Raw genomic sequence first — 20153 nt, 5'->3', positions numbered from 1 at the left:
GAAAAACTAGCCTGCTTCCCTTGATCTCAATCGAACAAGCAATGTTTTGGTGTTCTCACAATATGACTTTTTAGGTGTTTAATGAAAGATAAGTTCGGACAAATCGCGATTCAAAATTTACCGGTAAACAGTCGCTTAATGTCTCATAAGCTCTATAATTTTGGTAAATATTACATACCAAAAACTCCATTTTGGAGCCCAAATCTTGCCTAGGGACATCTTCCCTCGATCTCCATCGCTTCGTGATGAATTAATGCCCCAGATTTGGTTCGAAATATTCCGCAACTCGATGAGAACCCTCGGACAAATTTAAAGGTTTGATAGTGATATATTTTGCCTCTATACTCTTGACCGCCTTTGTGCGACTTTGTACGAAATTGCTAAAACGTACGACCATGATTATCTCTTTCTCCACTATTTTGGAAGCCATGTTAAAGCACATGTAACCAGGCAGCTTTAAGATTAAATCCGCTGGGCATTGACTTAGCAGGCTCGCTTAAACATAAATTTGCGAAGCCGGAACGAACTTTGGTTGAGAAAGTAAACTTTAATAAAAAAAAAATGTCCCACTTCTTGAGCGATCGCGAACGGCAGAAAACGGACACCAAACTCCGAATTAGTAGCCCTCACAAAAAATTCAAGAACCGGAATGATGTCGATGCAACTAAATTAGCTTTAGCAGTTGAAATTCCGTATTGCTTGTTGAAAGAATTGCATGGGAAAGTCACTGACAAAACCGATCCCGAAGCAACTGCCCCAGATTACATCAGTCTTGCCAATGATTTAATCCCGGGACATTGCGTACAAATAAGCCAAGACTCTGGGCAGCGAATAAATGGCATCTTAGCTAGGAAGGCAGGAGAGGTGAAATCCATTTACAAAAAGGCCAGAAATAGTAGAGAAAGGGGTGAGCTTCACCAAAAAAAATACAAACTTAGCATTTTCAAAGATGAAATCGTCTCGTTAGAGGGTGTTGAGGAAGAACTTATTTACACAAGACAAGAGATTGAAGAGTGGAAAAGAAAAGTTGAAGACTTGGAGCAAAAAAAGACAGAACTGGTGGAGGCATTGCAGGAGGCCCTGAAAGTAAAAGATGAATGCTTAAAGGAGAAGGAAAAAGACATAGCCATACTGACTGAGCAAAATCAAGAGCTGCAGCGTCACATTAGCGCCTTAGAAGAAAGACTTGGTGAGGTAGGATGTACTGGCAAGAAACTTGGAGAGCTTGGCTTAAAGCAAAGGTCCAGGAGACTAAAGGAACTGAAAAGCAGAGCTCAGGTGGCACTCTAGTTTATGGGGTCTTACGGTCTGGAGTTGACTTGTTTAAAAGGTGTGGACCATAAACATGGAAAGCCATACACCATTGATTTGGAGCACAGAGAAACACCGGTGGCAGGTTCTGAGACGGAAGATGATGATAAAGTGGAACAAGTCCTCTACTTATTAGATAAGTTTTGTGCAAGCGATGAACTTTACCATGAACTGACAATAATGTGTGATGAGTTGCCCAAATCATATTTGATAAAGCAAAAACGAAAGCAGCTCAACGACATTTGCACAATTGAAAGAGTTCCTGGGCATTATCCAGGTGCTCAAATATCATTTACAGAGACATTAAAAGCTCACATAAAAGACCTTCAGAAAAATGATCCCTCATTTGATATAAATGAGCCTGTTAAGGTAAAGATTAGTGGTGATGGGGCCAAAATGTCAAGAAGCTCAAACTTTATGATCCTGTCGTTTTCCCTTTTGCAAACTGCTGAGAAAGTCATGTCTTCAAGAGGAAACCGAACAATTGCTATTGTCAATGGCCCAGAAAAATATGACACTCTTGAACACTCTTTTTCATCAGCCATCAATGAAATCAACACTGTCTTAGAAGCTGGTTTCATTGATGCTGATGGGAAACAAGTAAAGATTGAAATGTTTCTGGGAGGAGACTATAAATTCCTGCTCATGGTTATGGGCCTCAGTGGTGCCACTTCCACTCATGCTTGCCTGTGGTGTTTGATTCACAAGTTGGATAGGTGGGACACATCAAAGCCTCTTGACCATTACAATTTGGGAGGGATGAAGAGAACCCTGGATCACATTAAAATCAATGCTGCCCCTTAAAAAATATTCTGTGATTAATAAACCCTTGTTCAACATTGAACTTGATCACATAGTATTAGATGAGCTGCACCTGATGATGAGAGTTACTGATCGCCTGACAGAAAACATCATCACTGAGGTAATGGAGAGAGATGGCGAGGCTGACATGAGAAAAAAGAGAGGGGAGAAAAAAGGGATCTACCTGGAATCTCTTGTTTCTACTATCCATAAAATTGGCATTCCATTTTCTATTTGGGAAAAAAAAATTCTGATGGAAAGGGCAGTGGTTCGTATGAATGGACAAGTCTCACTGGATCTGACAAGAAAAAAATGATGGAACTCCTTCCAACCCAACTTGCAAAAAATGACATTCTCTACCCTGAAACAAGGCAAACAGTAGTCCAGCTTTGGTCAGATTTCCACAAACTCTATAACATAATCAGTGACTATGATACAAAAGCTGGACAGTATCTTGAAGTTGAACAAAAGGGGAAAAAGTTCATTGACCTGTTTTGCTCACTGGCTGGAAAGAGAATGAATTATGACAAAAAGAGAGTTACCCCATACATGCACACAATACCCTACCATGTGCCACATTTCATAAAACATTTTTCCACCATGAAGCAATTCACAGGGCAAGGGGTGGAAAAGAACAATGATGATGCAAAGAGGATATTTTTTCAGAAATCCAATAAATGGGATGTTGCGAGAGATGTTCTTCAGTCAGAATCAAGGCAGATAGCATTACAAGGTTATGAAAGAGAGAAACGAAAGTTTAACAAACAAAACAAAAATTACTGGGAAGAAGGCATAGTTGAAACTCGGGAAAAAAGGCAGAGATCACAACTGATCACAAGTGAAGAGCCAGGCCCTTCAGATGAGCTCACAGAACAAGAAGAAGACCTTGGCAAACTGAGTGTTTCTCAACTTAAAGAAAGGATAAAGTCAAAAAATATTCAAGTAAAGGGATTGGCCAAACTGAAAAAGAGAGAACTCATTGAACTCTTGAAGTATACCCCCTAAATGTGCAAATTAATTCAAGATAATAGCTGACCCCTGCCCCCTCCTGACAAAAGAACAATTTTGACAAAATGTGTATGACAAAATGCACTGAGATATATTTACCATTTCTTACAAGAAAACATGTTATATCTTTAGATTTAGTTAGAATTACAAGTAATTTCATTTAAAGATAGTATTATTAAAGTATTTACCCTTACATATTCTTATTTTGTGTCTATCATAGGTAAACTTTAATTAAAGCAGAGAAAACTAAAAGTGAAACAAATCTCAACAACTTTGACCTGACATTCATTCAAAACAATAATCTTTTTCTAAATTAGATGTTATGTCTGTCACATGCCCTTCTATTTACTGTAATAAGAACATTTTCTACTGGAGACCTGGATGCCTGTCTAAGTGCACCTTTTGAAAAGGTAAAACGTTTCTTTGAAAACCTCAGCACTAGCTTTAACTTCAGGGGAAAACGTACAGCACTACCTTGTCCTAATTCGTTTAAATAATAATACCAGTACGATGGAAGGCAAAACCTACTGAAATCACTCAGTTCATAGAGCATCGAAATCCCATCCCCTGACAATGTTCCATGTCCTCTAAATATATATCTAATGATATCATGGTCAATGGCAATTTCCACTGAGTAGGTTGCCTTCACTGCCTTGCTTTTAAGAATGCCTAATATTGCATATGTGAAAACATCAGCAGCCTTCTCTAGTCTTTCTTTGCTGATCTTTGGATTAGAGTAACCCCTGTAAGATTTAGTTACAGAAAAAAAAATATCAAAATAATATTTTAGTTTTTAAGGCCACTGTAAACATCAAATAACACGTAACCCTTTAAGCCCATATTTGACTATGCATATTCTCCTCAACGTTTTCTCCACATTTTTTATATATGGTATGAAGAAAAGTTTAAACATCAACAAATATTAACCTTTGGTGATCACTTCCTTCATTTTTATGACCTGTTTGTTTGATTAGGCAGTAACATTGTAAGGAAACATTTAATGCAGGGAACTATTACTGGGCCTGTTGCACAAACTACCAAGACACCATCACTGGGGCCTAAAGGGATAACCAAGAACTAAAAAAATATTATTTAAGCGTAAGCTTATTGCACAACAGTTTGACCTTATTAACTCATCAGACAAGTGATTAGACGGTTCCCAAGAGCTTGTCCAGGCCGGCCAGTCTTTCCATTTTACCAGATATTCATCATCCTGTGTAAAGGTGAAATTACACATCATCTTAGTGCTTACTAAGTTTCGCGTAGAGTTCTGTTTAATAGTAAACACAATGAATTACTTGCAGATGAGCTTCATATAAATTAATTCATACCTCCTTACTCGACGATTTCCGCTTGCTGACAAGTCTCTCCACTTGATATAATTTCGCCCCGGGTTTATAATTTCTTTTGCATGTAGAAAAAGGTTCAAAATCCGCCGAAGAAAGATTATTCAGAGCAACATAATTTACGCATTCTTTGCTTCGAACCGCTCTTGCCATATTCTTCCACGTAATCCGATACCTCCGGGCATGCTCCTTTCAACTAAGAGTACACCGCATTCAGAAAGTATCGTGTGAACAAAATGACTCCGATTTCTGGTAATGATGGTATTTACGCTGGTGAATTTGTCAGACAGGTTTTCGGGTACAAGGTTATTAGCAGTTTTAAACATTAAAGATTTCAATTGTTTTGCACGTCTGTCAGTGAGGCTTTCCCATTTGAGGACACGAAGAATCTGGGTAGATCTGACATCCCAACCAGACCCTGTTATTATACGTGCCGCCCTATTTTGTAGTTTCTCCAGTTTTTGACTGAGGCCATTTCCGAGACATCCCCACACAGCACTGCAATAGTCGAAATGTGGAAGAATCAGTGACTTATAAATTGTGACCAGGGTACCTTGGGGACATATCGGTCTTAGCCTCCTAAGGGCAGCAAGTACTTTAGCAATTTTACTGGCGACTTTGGAGATATGGGCTTCCCATGAGAGTGTTTGATCCACTTGAACACCAAGACATTTGTAACTATTGACTCTTTCAATTAAGTGTCCATCAAGGTAAATGTAAGGTTCACTAGGTAGCGAAGAGATTTTGTACCTTGTGCCTGCAAACAGACACTTCGTCTTGAGGACGTTTAGACTTAAACGGTTAGAGTCAAGCCATTGTTTCAGATTGCTCAGATCGTGGGTCAGGGATGAAAACAGCTCTTCAGAGTCATCGGAGGCAAACGTGAGGTTAGTGTCATCGGCGTACATCCTCACATCTGACAGAAGGTCACAATTGGGAAGGTCATTAATGTATAATAGAAATAGTAGGGGCCCGAGGATTGAACCTTGGGGCATCCCACAACGTATGCGACTAGTTTCAGAATTTACATTATTAATAACTGTGACCTGAGTTCTGTCAGTGAGGTAGTCTCGAAAAAGGTTAACGCTTACATCCCTAAACCCATACAGCTCCAGCTTTGATAAAAGGATCTCATGGTCAATAGTGTCGAATGCCTTTTTTAAATCTATAAACAGAATGGCATTCATCAAACCACTGTCGATGTTGAGATACCAGTTGTCTGTGATATCAATGAGAGCCGTCAGAGTAGAGTGCATGGGTCTAAAGCCAGACTGATATTTAGAAAGTTGGTCATTCTCATTTAAGTATGAGTATACCTGATTGAAAATTGCTTTTTCAAAGAGCTTGGCTATTACAGAAAGTACAGAAATAGGCCTGTAGTTTGCTGGATCAACCCTCGAGTCAGCTTTGTGAATTGGAGTTACTCTAGCACACTTCCAGTCGTTGGGAATAATTCCAGTGGAAATAACTAAATTAAATATATGAGTCAAAGAAGATGCAATGAATGTAAACGATAACTTTAGGAGGGAAGTTGAGATCCCATTAAGTCCATCAGCCTTGCCCACTGGGATATCATTCACAAGTTTACACAGTTCATCAATAGTAAGTAATTTTAGCTCGAAGGCACTGTCACCAGATTCAACAAAATCACGAAAGCTGACCCGAGGGGGATTAATTTGAGACGCTAAGCTGGGGCCTATCCCGGTAAAATACCTGCGTGAAATGCGTTACTGAGCTCATGGGGGTCAGTTATCACCGCTTCACCAATGATCAATTTTGTCGCCTGAGCAAAGTTTTTCTTACGCGATAGTAGTGTATTAATTCCATTCCAAATTGCCTTTGCTTTCCCAACGTTATCCTCAAAGTAAGAATGATAGTAATCCTTCTTGGAAGCCTTAATAGAATGGTTGACTCGATTCTTAAGCCGTCTGTACTCTGCCCATTTCAACTGATCATCAGTGATAGTGGCGATTCGCTTTATTATATCTCTTTTCCGCATCAATCGCAAGATTTCAGGAGTGAGCCAGGGAGCTTTAGTGTTTCTAACTCTCTTTTTCCGACTGTCTACCGATAGTCGGTCGACCTATCGGTAGACAGTCGGTCGATATTTCACCGACACTTGGCCGACACTTGGCCGACAGTCGATCGACACTTGGCCGATACTTCACCGATACTTCACTGACACTTAAGTGATGCTTCAATGGCATTTTACCTGTTGTCGACCGTATGGACGTGTTTTAAGGAAATCTTAACAGGATAAAACTTCTGCTGTTCTTCGGGGCATAGACTAAACTAGAAACAACGACATGACTGAAACAACCGAAACGACCGAAATGCCGAAACGAAACGACCGAAACGAAACGTCCAAAACAAAACCACCGAAGCAAGGGAAACGAAACCACCAAAACAAAACGACTGGAGCAACTGAGACGAAACCACCGAAACAATTGAAACGAAACCACCAAATCAAGCGAAACGTAGCCACCAGAATGAAGTATTATAATTTAGGCATGAATGCTCTTCAACTGCACTGCTTTCCTAGCAGAGGTATGTTAAAATCTAACATATCGCTCGGGCCGTGTTTACGTGGAGGTGGTGAAACCCTCCTAGGAGGATCAGTTCTCTATGAACAGCTTCATTGTATTTCAATAAACAATAACTTTAATGAAGCAATTCAGTATCCATGTTTAAAAAATTCATTAAAAATCATTAATCGTTATTATCACAAATCTAATATTATCTTCACTCTCGCAGCCGGGTAAGGCAACTGAAACATAATGAAACATAATAACAACGAAAATGAAGTCAAGAAGCTGAAACTCTGTCGAAATCCTTCAGTTACATGTCTGATCTACCGTTTGTTATAATTACCCACTACATTTTGAAATAACCGATTGCTTTCTACAGAACGTCAAAGAAAATAATCCTAGCGAAAAAAACCCTTCGCCAGAGCCTCGCGAAAATTTCCCCCTATTCCGAAAATGATTAGGAGTAAAATCCGTCATTTGGATAGAAAGGAAGGAGCTGCTTTTCCTCCTTCAATTCATTTACGCGAGTTTTGAGTTCTTTCAAAGTAACCCTGCAACGACGTTCAATACTCTTGGCGGATATTTTCCCTGTCTTCTCACGCTCAGTCGCCAGAATTCTTTCATATCTCTTGGGGTCCACGATCTTAATAATAATAATAATAATAATAATAATAATAATAATAATAATAATAATAATAAAAGATTTATACCGCGCCAGTATCCTACTGTTCAAAGGCGCCTACAGAAAAAAAAAAAAAAAACTTTAACATTAACACTTGAGACAGCTAATATTAATTATAAAAGCCTTTCTAAAAAGAAAAGTTTTTAATCTACTTTTAAAAACAGACACAGACTGAGCATTTCTAATTTCACTTGGCAAAGCATTCCATAATGATGGTGCTGCTACAGAGAAGGATCTTGCGCCATATGTTTTCAAGTTATAGGATGGAGAAACCAGAAGGTGCTTGGATGATGAGCGTAGTTGAGGCGATGGGGTGTAAGATGTAAGCAAATCACAAATGTACGACGGTGCCAAGTTGTTAAGTGCCTTGTAGGTTATAAGTAAAATCTTAAAAATAATACGTTGATTAACGGGAAGCCAATGAAGATTGAAAAGAACAGGCGTAATGTGATCATGCTTTTTTGTAAGTGTGACGAGGCGCGCCGCGGCATTCTAGACATCTCGCGGGCCAAAATCCCTTTTACGACGAAGATCGATTAAACACTCTTCATCAATTTCCCAAGAGCAATCGCGCGTTACCTGTACGTCATAAGACTCACGCAATACGATCACGCCATTCTGACGTGACCGTCCCAGATTAAGATCTTTCAACTCCGCTATTTCGCGACACGGAGCCGGTAGCGAAAATCTTTTTTCGTTAGAAATATATATAAAAATTTTTCTTTTCCTTTGGAAATTAAGGACAAGGCAACTCCCTCTCATATTTCTTAAGGTATCTATCTTTGTTTTCTTCATATAAATAATGGCACACACCTCCCCTTTTGGTTCTGGCTCCCGTTTCGTGACACTTCCGTTCGGTGTACGCACATTTGAAATTATTATTATTTATGTTTTTGTTTTTTGTTTTTATTCATTTAATTAACTTTCTTTTAATTTACATAAGTATTCTCTTCTGTATTACCACCACATTCTTTGTTTCTCTACATGAGCATTGCATTCTCCTCCGTACTATCTGAAAAAAATTTTTTTTTTTTAAATTTGTTTACATAGGTTTTCTCTTCTATTATATCTGAAATTTTCTTTATTTAATATACATATTTACTTCCCTCTATATTAAATTTTTTTTTTCCATTCGGAATAGGTTCCATCGACTTTCTAATTTCCCACTAGAATTGTGTAGTATTTCTCGCTTTCTTTAACAAGGACTCGGCACGAGGATGTCGGGCATTGACCTGGTACCAGGTTAGAAACATCCTCGCTCGGTTGTGCTTTGCCCTTGACGACTCACAACCATAAGGAGCCTTATTGCCGATGCATCCTTCTCTCCTCACCCGGCCGGTTGATTTCCATTTCTCTCCATCTTTGAACAACTTTCATAGACACTTCACATCTTCTTTCACCACTCCTCGATCCAACTCCTTATACTATAATATATAAAAGTCTTCTGTTAGTATATGTATTTTATTAGCTCTTTACAGATCCTTTTTATTACACAAAGTTCCATATTATTTACCTTTATTGTTTTTATTCAACCTTAAAACAAATATAAACCTGGACCCTTAGCCCACCCCACCCCAAAACATTTTAACATAACCCCTCACCATAAACTAGCAGGAAAAGGGTTAACTAGCTCACGTTCTCTTTATATGTCATCTATAATTTAAAATGCATAACACAGTTCTTCTTCACATCCCCTAAAGCCACTTTTCAAGGGGTTAATGGGAATCAACACTGCTCCTCTTCTACCTATATCCTTCCCATTCCTGCAGTCACCTGACCATAAAAATAATTGTAAAAGGAGAATACTTTATTTTTATCAATAATCCTTTCTTCCTATCCTATTCAATAACCCCTTTTCCCTTCCTACAGTCAAAAACAGAGACCCCTTTCCACAAACCCTAAGCAAACCCTTACCTTTTACTAACCTTTACCCCACCCAAACCCTAACTCTAAAACCCTAACCCAACCCTAATCCAGCACTAACCCCAACCCTAAAACCTAATCTAACCCTAACCCTAATTAAACTCTAACCCTAACTATAACCAAAACTCTAATATAACATTAGCAATTTAACCCTAAACCCTAAATGCTTCACCCCCTCTTTCTAATAGTTACTCTTATATAATATTTTAAATTCATTTTATTTTATTTTATTTTGATTTTATTTTGATTTTATTTTTTGATTTTTGATTTTATAATAATAGCTTTTTTATAGTGTAGGCTGGTAGGCCATACAAAAGGGAATTACAGTAATCCAGCTTCAAAGATACAAACATATGAACCAGCAATTCAGTAGTGGTCGCTGAAAGATATTTCCTGATATAGCTAATATTTCGCAAATGATAAAATGAAGATTTGCAAATGTCAGTAATATGATCCTTAAAGCAAAAATGGCTGTCGAACATAGTGCCGATATTCCTCGCCTTTTGCACGGAAAGGATAGTCTCACCAGCAACTGAAATTTCGTGAAGGAGTGGCCTCGGAAGATGTTTAGCGGAGATCACCAATAATTCAGTTTTGTCGTTATTTAATTTAAGGCGATTAACCATCATCCAATGATTGATTTCATCCACACAGCTCTCGATGCTAGAAACCGCTAGATCCCTATCACCCAGTACGGTTGATTGGAAAGACAAGTAAAGCTGTGAGTCGTCAGCATAAAAGTGATAGTTCAGATTAAATTTCTTTACGATATCTGAAAGCGGTGAAGTATAAAGCAAATACAAAATGGGTCCCAAGACAGATCCTTGTGGCACTCCACATTTAAGGTCATGTTTCGTTGAAATACCACCATTAACGGAGACATATTGCGTGCGATTCGATAAATAAGATTGCAACCATAATAGAGGCTTTCCAGCTATTCCAAACCGTACACATAAACGAGAGAGGAGGATAGTGTGATCGACTGTATCGAAGGCAGCGGAAAGGTCTAACAACAGTAAAATTACGATTCGACGATTATCAATGGCAGAAAGAAAATCATTGTGAACACGAATAAGTGCAGTTTCAGTACTGTGATATTGCTTGTACGCCGACTGGAATGTCTCATTTAACTCATATTCGTTAATGTAGGAGATAAGTTGATTAGCTACCAATTTTTCAATTGCTTTGCTAATAAATGAAAGATTCGATACAGGGCGATAATTGCAGAATTGAGTATGATCCAAAGAAGGTTTCTTAAGGAGCGGGCGTAACATGGCAACCTTGAGTTGCGAAGGCATCTGACCAGATTCCAGTGAGATATTTATTATTTTGGAAATGAAATGCAACAGAACACTAAGTGTATTTCTTGTAACATAACCAGGAAGAGGATCAAGAGCACATGACTTAGCAGCCAGGATTCATGATACATGTATGAACTTCGTCCGCTGTTACCATTTTGAAAATATCAAAAGAATATGGACAGGCGTTGTCAACAACAGGAACTGTATCTCGATGAGAGAAAGCAGCAGTCGTTATATGACCCCGTATTCTATCTATCTTTGTAGTGAAGTACTCAATAAACTTGTTAGCAAGATCAGTGGGCGATTTGCAGGGGGGGATATTGAATATCTGTTTTCCTTTGTAGTAGTTTATCAATTATCTTAAAAAGCTGTTTATAATTTGACTGATTCTCATTGATTAATGATGCGAAATAATTCTTCTTGGAGTCACGAATTAAGTTGTTGACAGCATCACATCCCTCAATAAACAACTGACGATCAGAAGGAAGTTTAGTCATTCGCCAGCGTCGTTCAAGTTTTCTACGGGATCTCTTTAAATCATTTATCTCCTCAGAATACCAAGGTGCAGCGGGACGCAAAGTAACTATCTTGGTTTGCAGTGGAGCATGAGTCTCAAGTATGGAAGTAAGGACTCTGTTATATTGATCAATCAAATAATCCAAGGATAAAGATGACGAGGCAAAAAGATCAGGAAGACTCGATCTTGAGTTCACACCGGGGCGATGTAGTCTTTTAACGTGTTTCGTGCGATGCCAAAGCGTCGCATAGTTTCTGTAAAGGAACAGTTATGGTTTTGTAAAATTGTAAGGACGCCTTTATATCTTCGATGAATGCCTTCCAGATTTGACCTGATATCGGTAATTCTGAAAAAAGAAATGGAGTAGTTTCAGCTCAGTCATCGGTGAATGTAAGCTTTTTTGTTTCTGACTAATATGTAAATGTTTATAATGTGATATGGTGATTCCCTGACACCACAATGGGTTTTGACTACGACATTATATAAGTTTCGATTCCTAGGGATAAGGTCATGTTTGGTCAACAGGTCTTATTGACGGTGCAATTGAGCGCGTGGGACGCGCGTAAAACGCGAGGGATATTCATCTCTCGCTCCCCTTTCTGTTCCGGTATGGAGGCTAGACAGCAGGCTACGGGTGATCGTAATCGTGCAAACCCGGGGGGAGGGACTCTCATATGAAAATGACGGGGATGATCGTCGTCTTGCTTAGGGATAAAATCAGGGATTGTCGTCTCGCTTACGTTTTTCAGGACTAAAATCTTACATTTCTAGCTGTCAAGGTATCTTTTGAGGTTGCTTGTGAATAAATTTCAATAAAGAAACCCGCTGTCATTCAGTTTTGGTTGTCTAAGTCGATAAGAAAGGAAATCAAGATACCTGGGTAGCAAAACTACTATCAGAAATCAAATTCCCCAAAAAGGAGTTTCGTTGAAATTAAAAAAAGATCATTTATCTTTTGTAACACTATACCAGCAATCAGATCAGTGTTAAACTTGAAAGAAGCTTTACACAGAAAATCATGATGGCATTTAATACAAAATTACCACCTTCAGCTCCATTTTTCAAGGGAGATTTTCAGTCACCACACATATCCTTTAAAAGAAGAAAATCCCTTAGACATGCTCGTGAGAGCAAAGAACTGATTCAACAAAACTCTAAAAGGTTCTATATATGTTTTCACACAGGAAGGGAATCAGTGTGGCCTGTCAGTCTTTGCCAATGGGGCGATAAAGGCGCACGGCATTCAAAATACCCAAGTTCTCTGGCAGGCGGTATTTCTCGCGGCTTCGCCGCTCGCTTCTGGGGGCTTCGCCGGCAAAACTTTATTTCGCGCGCGCCTACAAGACCGCAAGCTACGCAGGCTAAAAGGGATTCGATTTACATTGTATATCAAAAGCCAAGCTTCCAAAAATGCCCAACTTTTTTCGAGAAGTTCTTTGTCCCCTTATTTTTGCAAAAAGAGGTAGAGGAAAACTCCGCCTTATAAATTGGTTGCAAAGGAACAGACTACTGAAAAGAAATGTCAACTGCGGGAATTGTGGGAATGCAATGCGTCTCATTCGCCATCTGCGCAATGGGAACGGATACATTTGGTAAGTAATTTCAATTCAAATTTTAATTAATCTAACTACAGATTTTCCCTGCCGACCTGAGCTAAAATTCGATAGCTTCCAACTATTTCAGACCAGTTGGAGTGGACCCGGGATTTGCGATACCGGTTTGTAAACGGTTTTCGTAAACTCTTGAGAAGGGCTTCAAATTAAAAAACAACACCCTATTTCAGACCAAAATGGTCAAAACCTATACCCTTGTAACGGGACATACCTATATAGCTTAAAATTCACTTTTCAACAGGAGATGTGACCGTTGTCGACGCTCTTCGTCAGTGAGAATACATTCGTATTTCTCTGGAAGCAAATTTTCAATCGCACGGCAGTTGCAATTTCTCTGGAAATGGACGCTTAAGAGTTCGTTACGAATGATGGAAATTGAAGGAACGGCCTCACAGAAAGTTTTAGTCAAGTTCGCACGAAAGTGTCGGCAAGTTGCATGGGAAGCATTGTTGAGTCACCCGATCCCACAGTTAGGCGGACCAGGTGTGATTGTGCAGATCGACGAATCAAAGTTTAATCACAAGTCCAAGGTAAGAAAATAGGAAGTTCAGGCCTTCGAGTCGTCATGAGTTTGGTGGGTTCGGACCCAAGAGGGTGTCCTTCGGCGAAAAATGATATCTGTATTTTTAAAGTAAACTCCAAAAAATTATGTTGACATAATTATGTTTAACTTTTTCTGTTGACATCTGGCTGACATTACTTGTCAGTGAAGGGTAGGAGCTAAAACACGTACAGTGGAATACCGAATTTCGAACCATAAACGGAAATTGCAATTTGTTCGAAAAATGGGAAGCTTCGAGAAAGCGGGAGTAAAATTACACTGAAGTAAAGCCAAGGGAAACGAATTTTGTTTCCATAAAAGGAGATTTTCGGAAAATTGAGTATTCAAGAAATCTGTATTCCACTGTAAAACGGTCGTAGTTTCTAAGAGAACGCAAGACACCATCAGTTGCTTTGTTTAACAAGCTAGGTTGGATTCCGTTTTATGAGCAACATAAGATAGATAAATGCATAATAATGTATAAGCGAGTTAATGGGCGTTTGCCGAATTATCTACATGAACACCTAATTTTATAATAATAAGCGGCACTCCCGCAACACTAGATATTCAAGTATTAATGCTGTTTGTCCTAAATACAAAAGAGAATCAGAGGGAGGACGCTCTTTCGCTGTTTCGGCTACAAGACTGTGGAATGGTATACCTATTGAAATTTGGAAACTAGATTCTATAGCATGTTTTAAAAAGAACATGTTTGCCAAGATTTTTAAGGAACAACAATGTTTGCATCATTTTACTATTTAATAATATCTTCTTAATTGAATCTTGTCTTATTTTAAATGCTTATTTTAAATGTTTACATATTTTAGCTTACATATTTATCTCATTGTATATAGTTGTGTAATCTGTGAGGGCCACAAGTTTATTAGCCTCTGGCTGCCCTCTTTAAATAAAGGCTTTCATTCATTCATTCATTCAACGCAAGCATTGCGAGTACATACAGTACATGAACTCACGACTGGAACCTTTGTCAGAGTGTAGGAAAATGTGAAATGTACGCACTAGCTGACCTCAGCTGTTTCCATCCTCTCATTACAAAACCAAACTAAGGCATTTAATCTGATGCTAAAGATTTTTGGGAGCGCGTCGTATCACCTCCGCCCCCTCCCATCTTTAATGTACCGTATTTCCAATGATTCTTTTCATAATATTTTAATTCATGCAGCTGTAATTGTTATTCCTTTGCAGTTTCACAGGGGGCGTCGGCCTCGAAGAGAGAGATGGGTACTGGGGTTGTTTGACACACAGTATGCTCCAGCCCGACCATACCTACAGCTACCTCGTAAGGCGAGCAATGCGGCGACTCTTTTGCGTGTTATTCAACGGAAGGTTCAACCTGGCTCCATAGTGCACACGGACCGGTGGGCGGCTTATCGGCAACTCCAGAGAAGACTCGGTTTACAACACGGGGCGGTGAACCATTCGCTACATTTTGTTGATCCGGTAACCGGAGTCCATACACAGAATTCTGAAAGCAACTGGTGTACGGCAAATGAAAAATTTAAGAAAATGAAGGAAAACACAAACCCTGACTTTCTCCTTGAATACCTACAGGAATTCACGTGGCGAAGGTGATATGGTGAGCCTCACCCAAATGGATGCTTTCGAAGGCTGCTCGATGACATTGCTGAACAGTATCCCCTTTAAGGGAATCAGTCAAAACCATTGTATTCGTACGGGACCCAACACACAGCAAAAAAAAGTCGTCTCTTTCTGCTACCATCATCCCCCACCCTCAAAGTAGGCTTGGTTCCATACCCCCACACCGGAGTAAATCTATCTGAGTGTGTTGTTTTACAAGCTTCTTGGACACAAAATAATTTAAATAATCTTTGTTGAGAAAATTTTTGTTGGTTATTTTACTTGTCAGAATAAAGTTTTATTGGTTTAATGCTAACTGTCTCATAATTTTTGCTATTTGAAGAGATGCAATTCAGCCAGTTCCGACTGTGCCATAGACATGTGTGAACTAAAAACTAAAAAGCATGTTACTCGGCTAGAGTTTATTCCCGTGAAGTGACGCCCCCTGCGATTTGCATTAGTGATTAGTTATTGTAAAGCTCCCGTTAGGCGAGTAGGAAAAAGCTAAAGTCTCAAAAAAAAAGGGAAAATGTTCGAGCACTGGATGAAATAACGGATTTGACCAAATTTGACTCTAGATCAAATGTGAGACAAATCTGACTTTACATTTGTCTTGGTCTCAAAGACGTCAAATGTGTGACAAATATGTTATCATATTTGTTCCTGATAAATGTAAGACAAATACTGTTTGAATATGAAGCCATATTTCATTCAAGGACAAATATTAGACAAAACAGACAAATGTGTTCAACATCATACGAACCCTATTTCACCCCACGGAGACGCTTTTTCACTCGCTTCCCCCCTCGTATGATCTCTTCAGTTTCCCTACTTTGTATCTCTAAGGAGATCACTCAGATTTTGGCATTGTTTGTCTGGATCAAAAGTGTGATTTGTATAGGTAATCCGGCATGATTTCGAGTGCAATTTGGAATAAATAGGCACGAGTAAATTTTTTCAAAGACTAACAAAATTGCATGAGCCCGTAGGGCGAGTGCAATTTGTGGTCTTTGAAAAAATTTACAGGTGCTTATTTATTCCAAATTGCACGAAAAAATCATGTGATTATCTATTAATAATATACATGAAAAATACGAGGTAGCTTCTCATAACTACGTAGAAGAAAAGCGCGCGCATCAAACCCTGCAAGCGACATTGACCTTGACTTTGACCTTGACATTGACCTTGACATTGACCAATCATTCTGACCAATCAGAATGTCTGGTTCGTTTCTTTCTTTGCACTGAATTAACTCTCTTCTGCACTGAATTAACTGAAAACTGCATTCATCTTAACGAATCAGAACTGAGAAATTTTTTCATGTATATTATTATTACTAAAACAAACAAACTGAATATTGGTAGAGGCTCGTACAAGGAATTGTATGACTTGACCGGTGCAAGCCATACAGTTGCCTAAACTGACTGTTAACTTCTGCGGTACTGTTCGTATTTTATTAGTAAAAACCCAAGCCAATGTCCCACATTAGACTGTCGAAAAGAAGAGAAATGTCATTGTGTTGAAAGTAAATAAAAAAGATAGAACAAGGGATAGGGACAGGGCTAAATCTGCATTGAGGCATTCCTCATGATCCTCAAAACTATCGTAGGATTCCAAGCAGTGTACTTCAGAATCTCTCTCGACGTCGCTAGCGCTATTATTGTCACTTTCAGAGGCAATTTCCGTTCTCTCTACAATTTGTTTGAGACGATCTCGATCGTGTACCTCGACTGACAACGTCATCACAGTGACTGCAGTAATAACTCTTTTTCCTTCATTTTCGAATTTAGGAAAGATATTGAGCTAAGAAATGACGAGAACTGACGAGAATTACAATAACATTTGCCGCTCCACTCCGATCCGCAAATAAAATATGCAAATTTTCGGAAGTGCATGCGCAGGTAATCCCTAAAGGCCCTCGCGCGACGCTTTGTGTAATTCGAATTCTTGGATATTAACATAATTGGCGGAATTTCGAGCGTCACTTCAAATTTAAAGCGTCTTTCGTCCAAGTGTCACGTCTTCGTTGAAGCAAGTCTTTAACCAAAAGTTCCTCCGCAGTTTAGTAATATGTCTCACAGACACAGATCGAGCACTTGCAGCTAAATACAGGAATTGCACCGACCTGTGATTGGAAGTTAAAAATAGCATTAGTCACGCTGTTGAGCTCATGAGACTTGTAGATCACGTAGGCATTTGTGGTCGAAAGTTATGTTAGAATTAAAAATCTTTCCTTTTTTCAAATCAAATAAACACAAACTTTTTATTATCGCTGGAAGAGAAATTTTCGGGTCAAATCTACTTCGGTAAAGGGGTATATTTATGGCGTGGATTTGCTACCTACCGTTCGTTATTCATGGTCGAAAATTCACCACTGAAACAGCAATAATATTTGTTTTCGCTTCAGTATCGAGCAGTTTTCGTTAGTTAGTTGACTCGCTCTGTAATATGTTCTATTTGTAAACGTTTCGCTCTTGGTGCAATTCCTTTCTATAACGCAAGTCTTAAATACAGGAATTGCACCAGCCCGATTGGTCGACTTCCAGCGGTGAAAAATGGAAAGGCCGAACGCGATAATCTTTCTTCCTTCAGTCCAAAGCCTTGGATCTTCACAGTCGAAGTTATTTTGCCCACAGCTCCCGTTCTGAACGCGCTTTCGACCCGGTGCTTTTCTTGCCTTTAACGCTTTCAACTATTAAATTCAGGAATTGCACCGGAAAGAATACTTAACTTCGGTGTCGATTACATGATTTAATTAATGAAATACCGCTGTTTAGAAACCTTGCACATTCTCTTTTTTCGAAACTTTCGCGGGAAAATCGTCCAACTATTAGTGCTCGAGCATGGTTTGTAATGAGGAGAGCAGCCTTGCGCATTTTCAGAATATACAAATCTTCAATTCATAAGCTGATTCTTGCGGGCAATGTCATCTTTCCACTTCAGAAGTTGGTTTTCTGGAGGGAGAAACTTCAGGGTGAAGGGGTCTGTCACTTGTCTTGGTACAATGTTCGCGGTTAGGCGTGTTCTTGCCACACTCGTTGTTGGAGGAAGCCAACATTCACATGCAGCTCCTCTGCTAAATGATCTAATACTTTCGAGAGTAAATCTCTTTGAGTTTTCCTTCTGTAGTTTGATCTAAGTAAACACATTTTGTAGTGTATTGTACTGTTACAGACAATTTTTAACTACCTTTTCGTCTGATCCTAATTTGAATTATACAGTGAATGCAAGTCAGTTACGCATTACTTCTGCAAACAGTATATCCAGCTTCTGCATTATTAAGCAACTAGGAATATTACAACTCCTCACAGGATGGGATGCTAAGGCATCTAACCCTAACCCTCTTCCCCCTGTATGATTATTTAGATTTTCACAAATAAATTTTCAGTGCCCATTTTTACACTTAGATCTAGCCTGTGTGACAGGCATTCAAAGGAGAGGGTGGAAAGGGAGAAGTGTGTGTGTGTGTGTGTGTGTGTGTGTGTGTTTCAGGATGTTGAATTGTATTTGCCTTTGTTTATGGAATGTGAAATTTTCTAGTGAATGTCATTTGCCCACAAAATCTTTTTATTGCAGTGTCATGAATATTCATTAGGTAAATTGCAGGGATTGATTTTGACGAGCTTCACGAGTCACCGCTAACGTCTAGGCACTTTTACCGTCGAACGGTAAGCTTTTACGTGTATTAATTAAACGTAAGTCAGTAAAACAGGTCAGCAATTCACTCGTTTTGCTCTTTGAATATTTAGACAACTCCAGGGACAAGTGCAGTCGTTCCTCGAGCGCAAGACCGTCCGCGGATTTCCATCGAGAGATCTCGATCTGAAAATCATATCCGTCGTGATTTGCAGCTTGACAGTAATAGTGATTCAGAAGAGACCTCGCCAGTTTATCAGCCAGTCGTCTCCACTCGCTTGCCTTCAATTGTGCCCTGCGGAACGCCTTCTTCCACCTCATCGAGGAGCCGATCAACTCCAGCCACCACGCCCCTGTCTCATGTAAACACTAGAGCGAGTTGTTCCGACCACGAAGGGCAGTTTGACGCACTTCAGCGAAAACTTTTTGTTACAGAAAAAATTGACAACTTACAAGGCCAACAGTCAGCACCCGCAATGGCAGAAAAAAGGAAAAGTGAAAACCTTCCACGAGATATGGTGGTGAGTATTTTGGTTATTTTAACTTTGAGACGTCACGGTGTTGATAACAGCTTGTTGATAACAATTTGTTGCTGATTTCATGCACATAGCCGTCATAACAATAGACGGCCATTTCATTTTTAAAGGATGACATTTATTGTTGAGTTATTGTAGTATGTAGTTTTAAAGGAGCTATGTCATGATATTTTAAGCCATTTTGCTGATGTACAAAAATTACTTTCAAATTTAGTTTTCTAAGTTAGAATAACACCAAAGAGGAAACAATAAACCAAAAAGGAACAAGGATGGTTAAGACTGGGCAAGATTGAGAATGGCAGACTTGAAAAACTTGGCCAAATTTTTAAGACGCGCTGTCAGTGATGTAGCTCCTTTAAGCCTGGTTTTTGTACATTGTACTTGAAAAGCTTGCAGCGTACGGTGTCGGCCTAGAAAGCCTTGAGCTACTGGCAAACTATCTGAAAAACAGAACACAATGTGTTAGGCTAAATGTCATTCGTTCATGCACCGAAAAGATAAGGTCAGGTGTTCCACAAGGGTCTGTATTAGGCCCGCAGCTATTCAACATTTTTATAAACGACTTGTTCTACAACATTAAAAAAGCCAGACTATCCGCATATGCAGACGACAAACAACTTTACTGTAGTAACGCAAACGCGAGAATTGTACAGCGGATCCTAAATTCTGAACTAGCTGTGGTTTCAAGCTGGATCAAGGACAACGGCCTACTCCTAAATGCTAAGAAATGTGAATCCTTGGTCTTCACAAAATCAAACCTCCAACGTAACCAAGCAAAGAAAGACAAAATCAGCTTCATGATTGATGGAAC

The 20153-nt window shown here is 39.2% G+C and overlaps 1 protein-coding gene and 1 pseudogene across 2 annotated transcripts; one reads left to right on the top strand and one right to left on the bottom strand.

Moving 5' to 3' along the window:
- Window positions 1-3190: 3190 nt before the first annotated feature.
- On the bottom strand, window positions 3191-4650 carry LOC148729249 (uncharacterized). Its single transcript, XM_088762563.1, has 3 exons — window positions 4452-4650; window positions 4245-4333; window positions 3191-3863 (listed from the first exon to the last, which is right to left on the bottom strand). Exons 1-3 carry the CDS (start codon window positions 4617-4619, stop codon window positions 3434-3436), a joined length of 687 nt encoding a protein of 228 aa, XP_088618689.1. The 5' UTR covers window positions 4620-4650; the 3' UTR covers window positions 3191-3433.
- A 7863-nt stretch (window positions 4651-12513) lies between these two features.
- On the top strand, window positions 12514-15480 carry LOC148729248 (male abnormal protein mab-31-like; annotated as a pseudogene). The gene is made up of 3 exons (XR_016002264.1): window positions 12514-13009; window positions 13272-13560; window positions 14778-15480. The product of XR_016002264.1 is annotated as a male abnormal protein mab-31-like (transcript).
- Window positions 15481-20153: the final 4673 nt, after the last annotated feature.

The sequence above is a fragment of the Stylophora pistillata genome, chromosome 6 (assembly GCF_964205215.1).
Source record: "Stylophora pistillata chromosome 6, jaStyPist1.2, whole genome shotgun sequence".
NCBI lineage: Eukaryota > Metazoa > Cnidaria > Anthozoa > Scleractinia > Pocilloporidae > Stylophora > Stylophora pistillata.
This window is presented reverse-complemented; position numbering and strand designations above follow the sequence as displayed.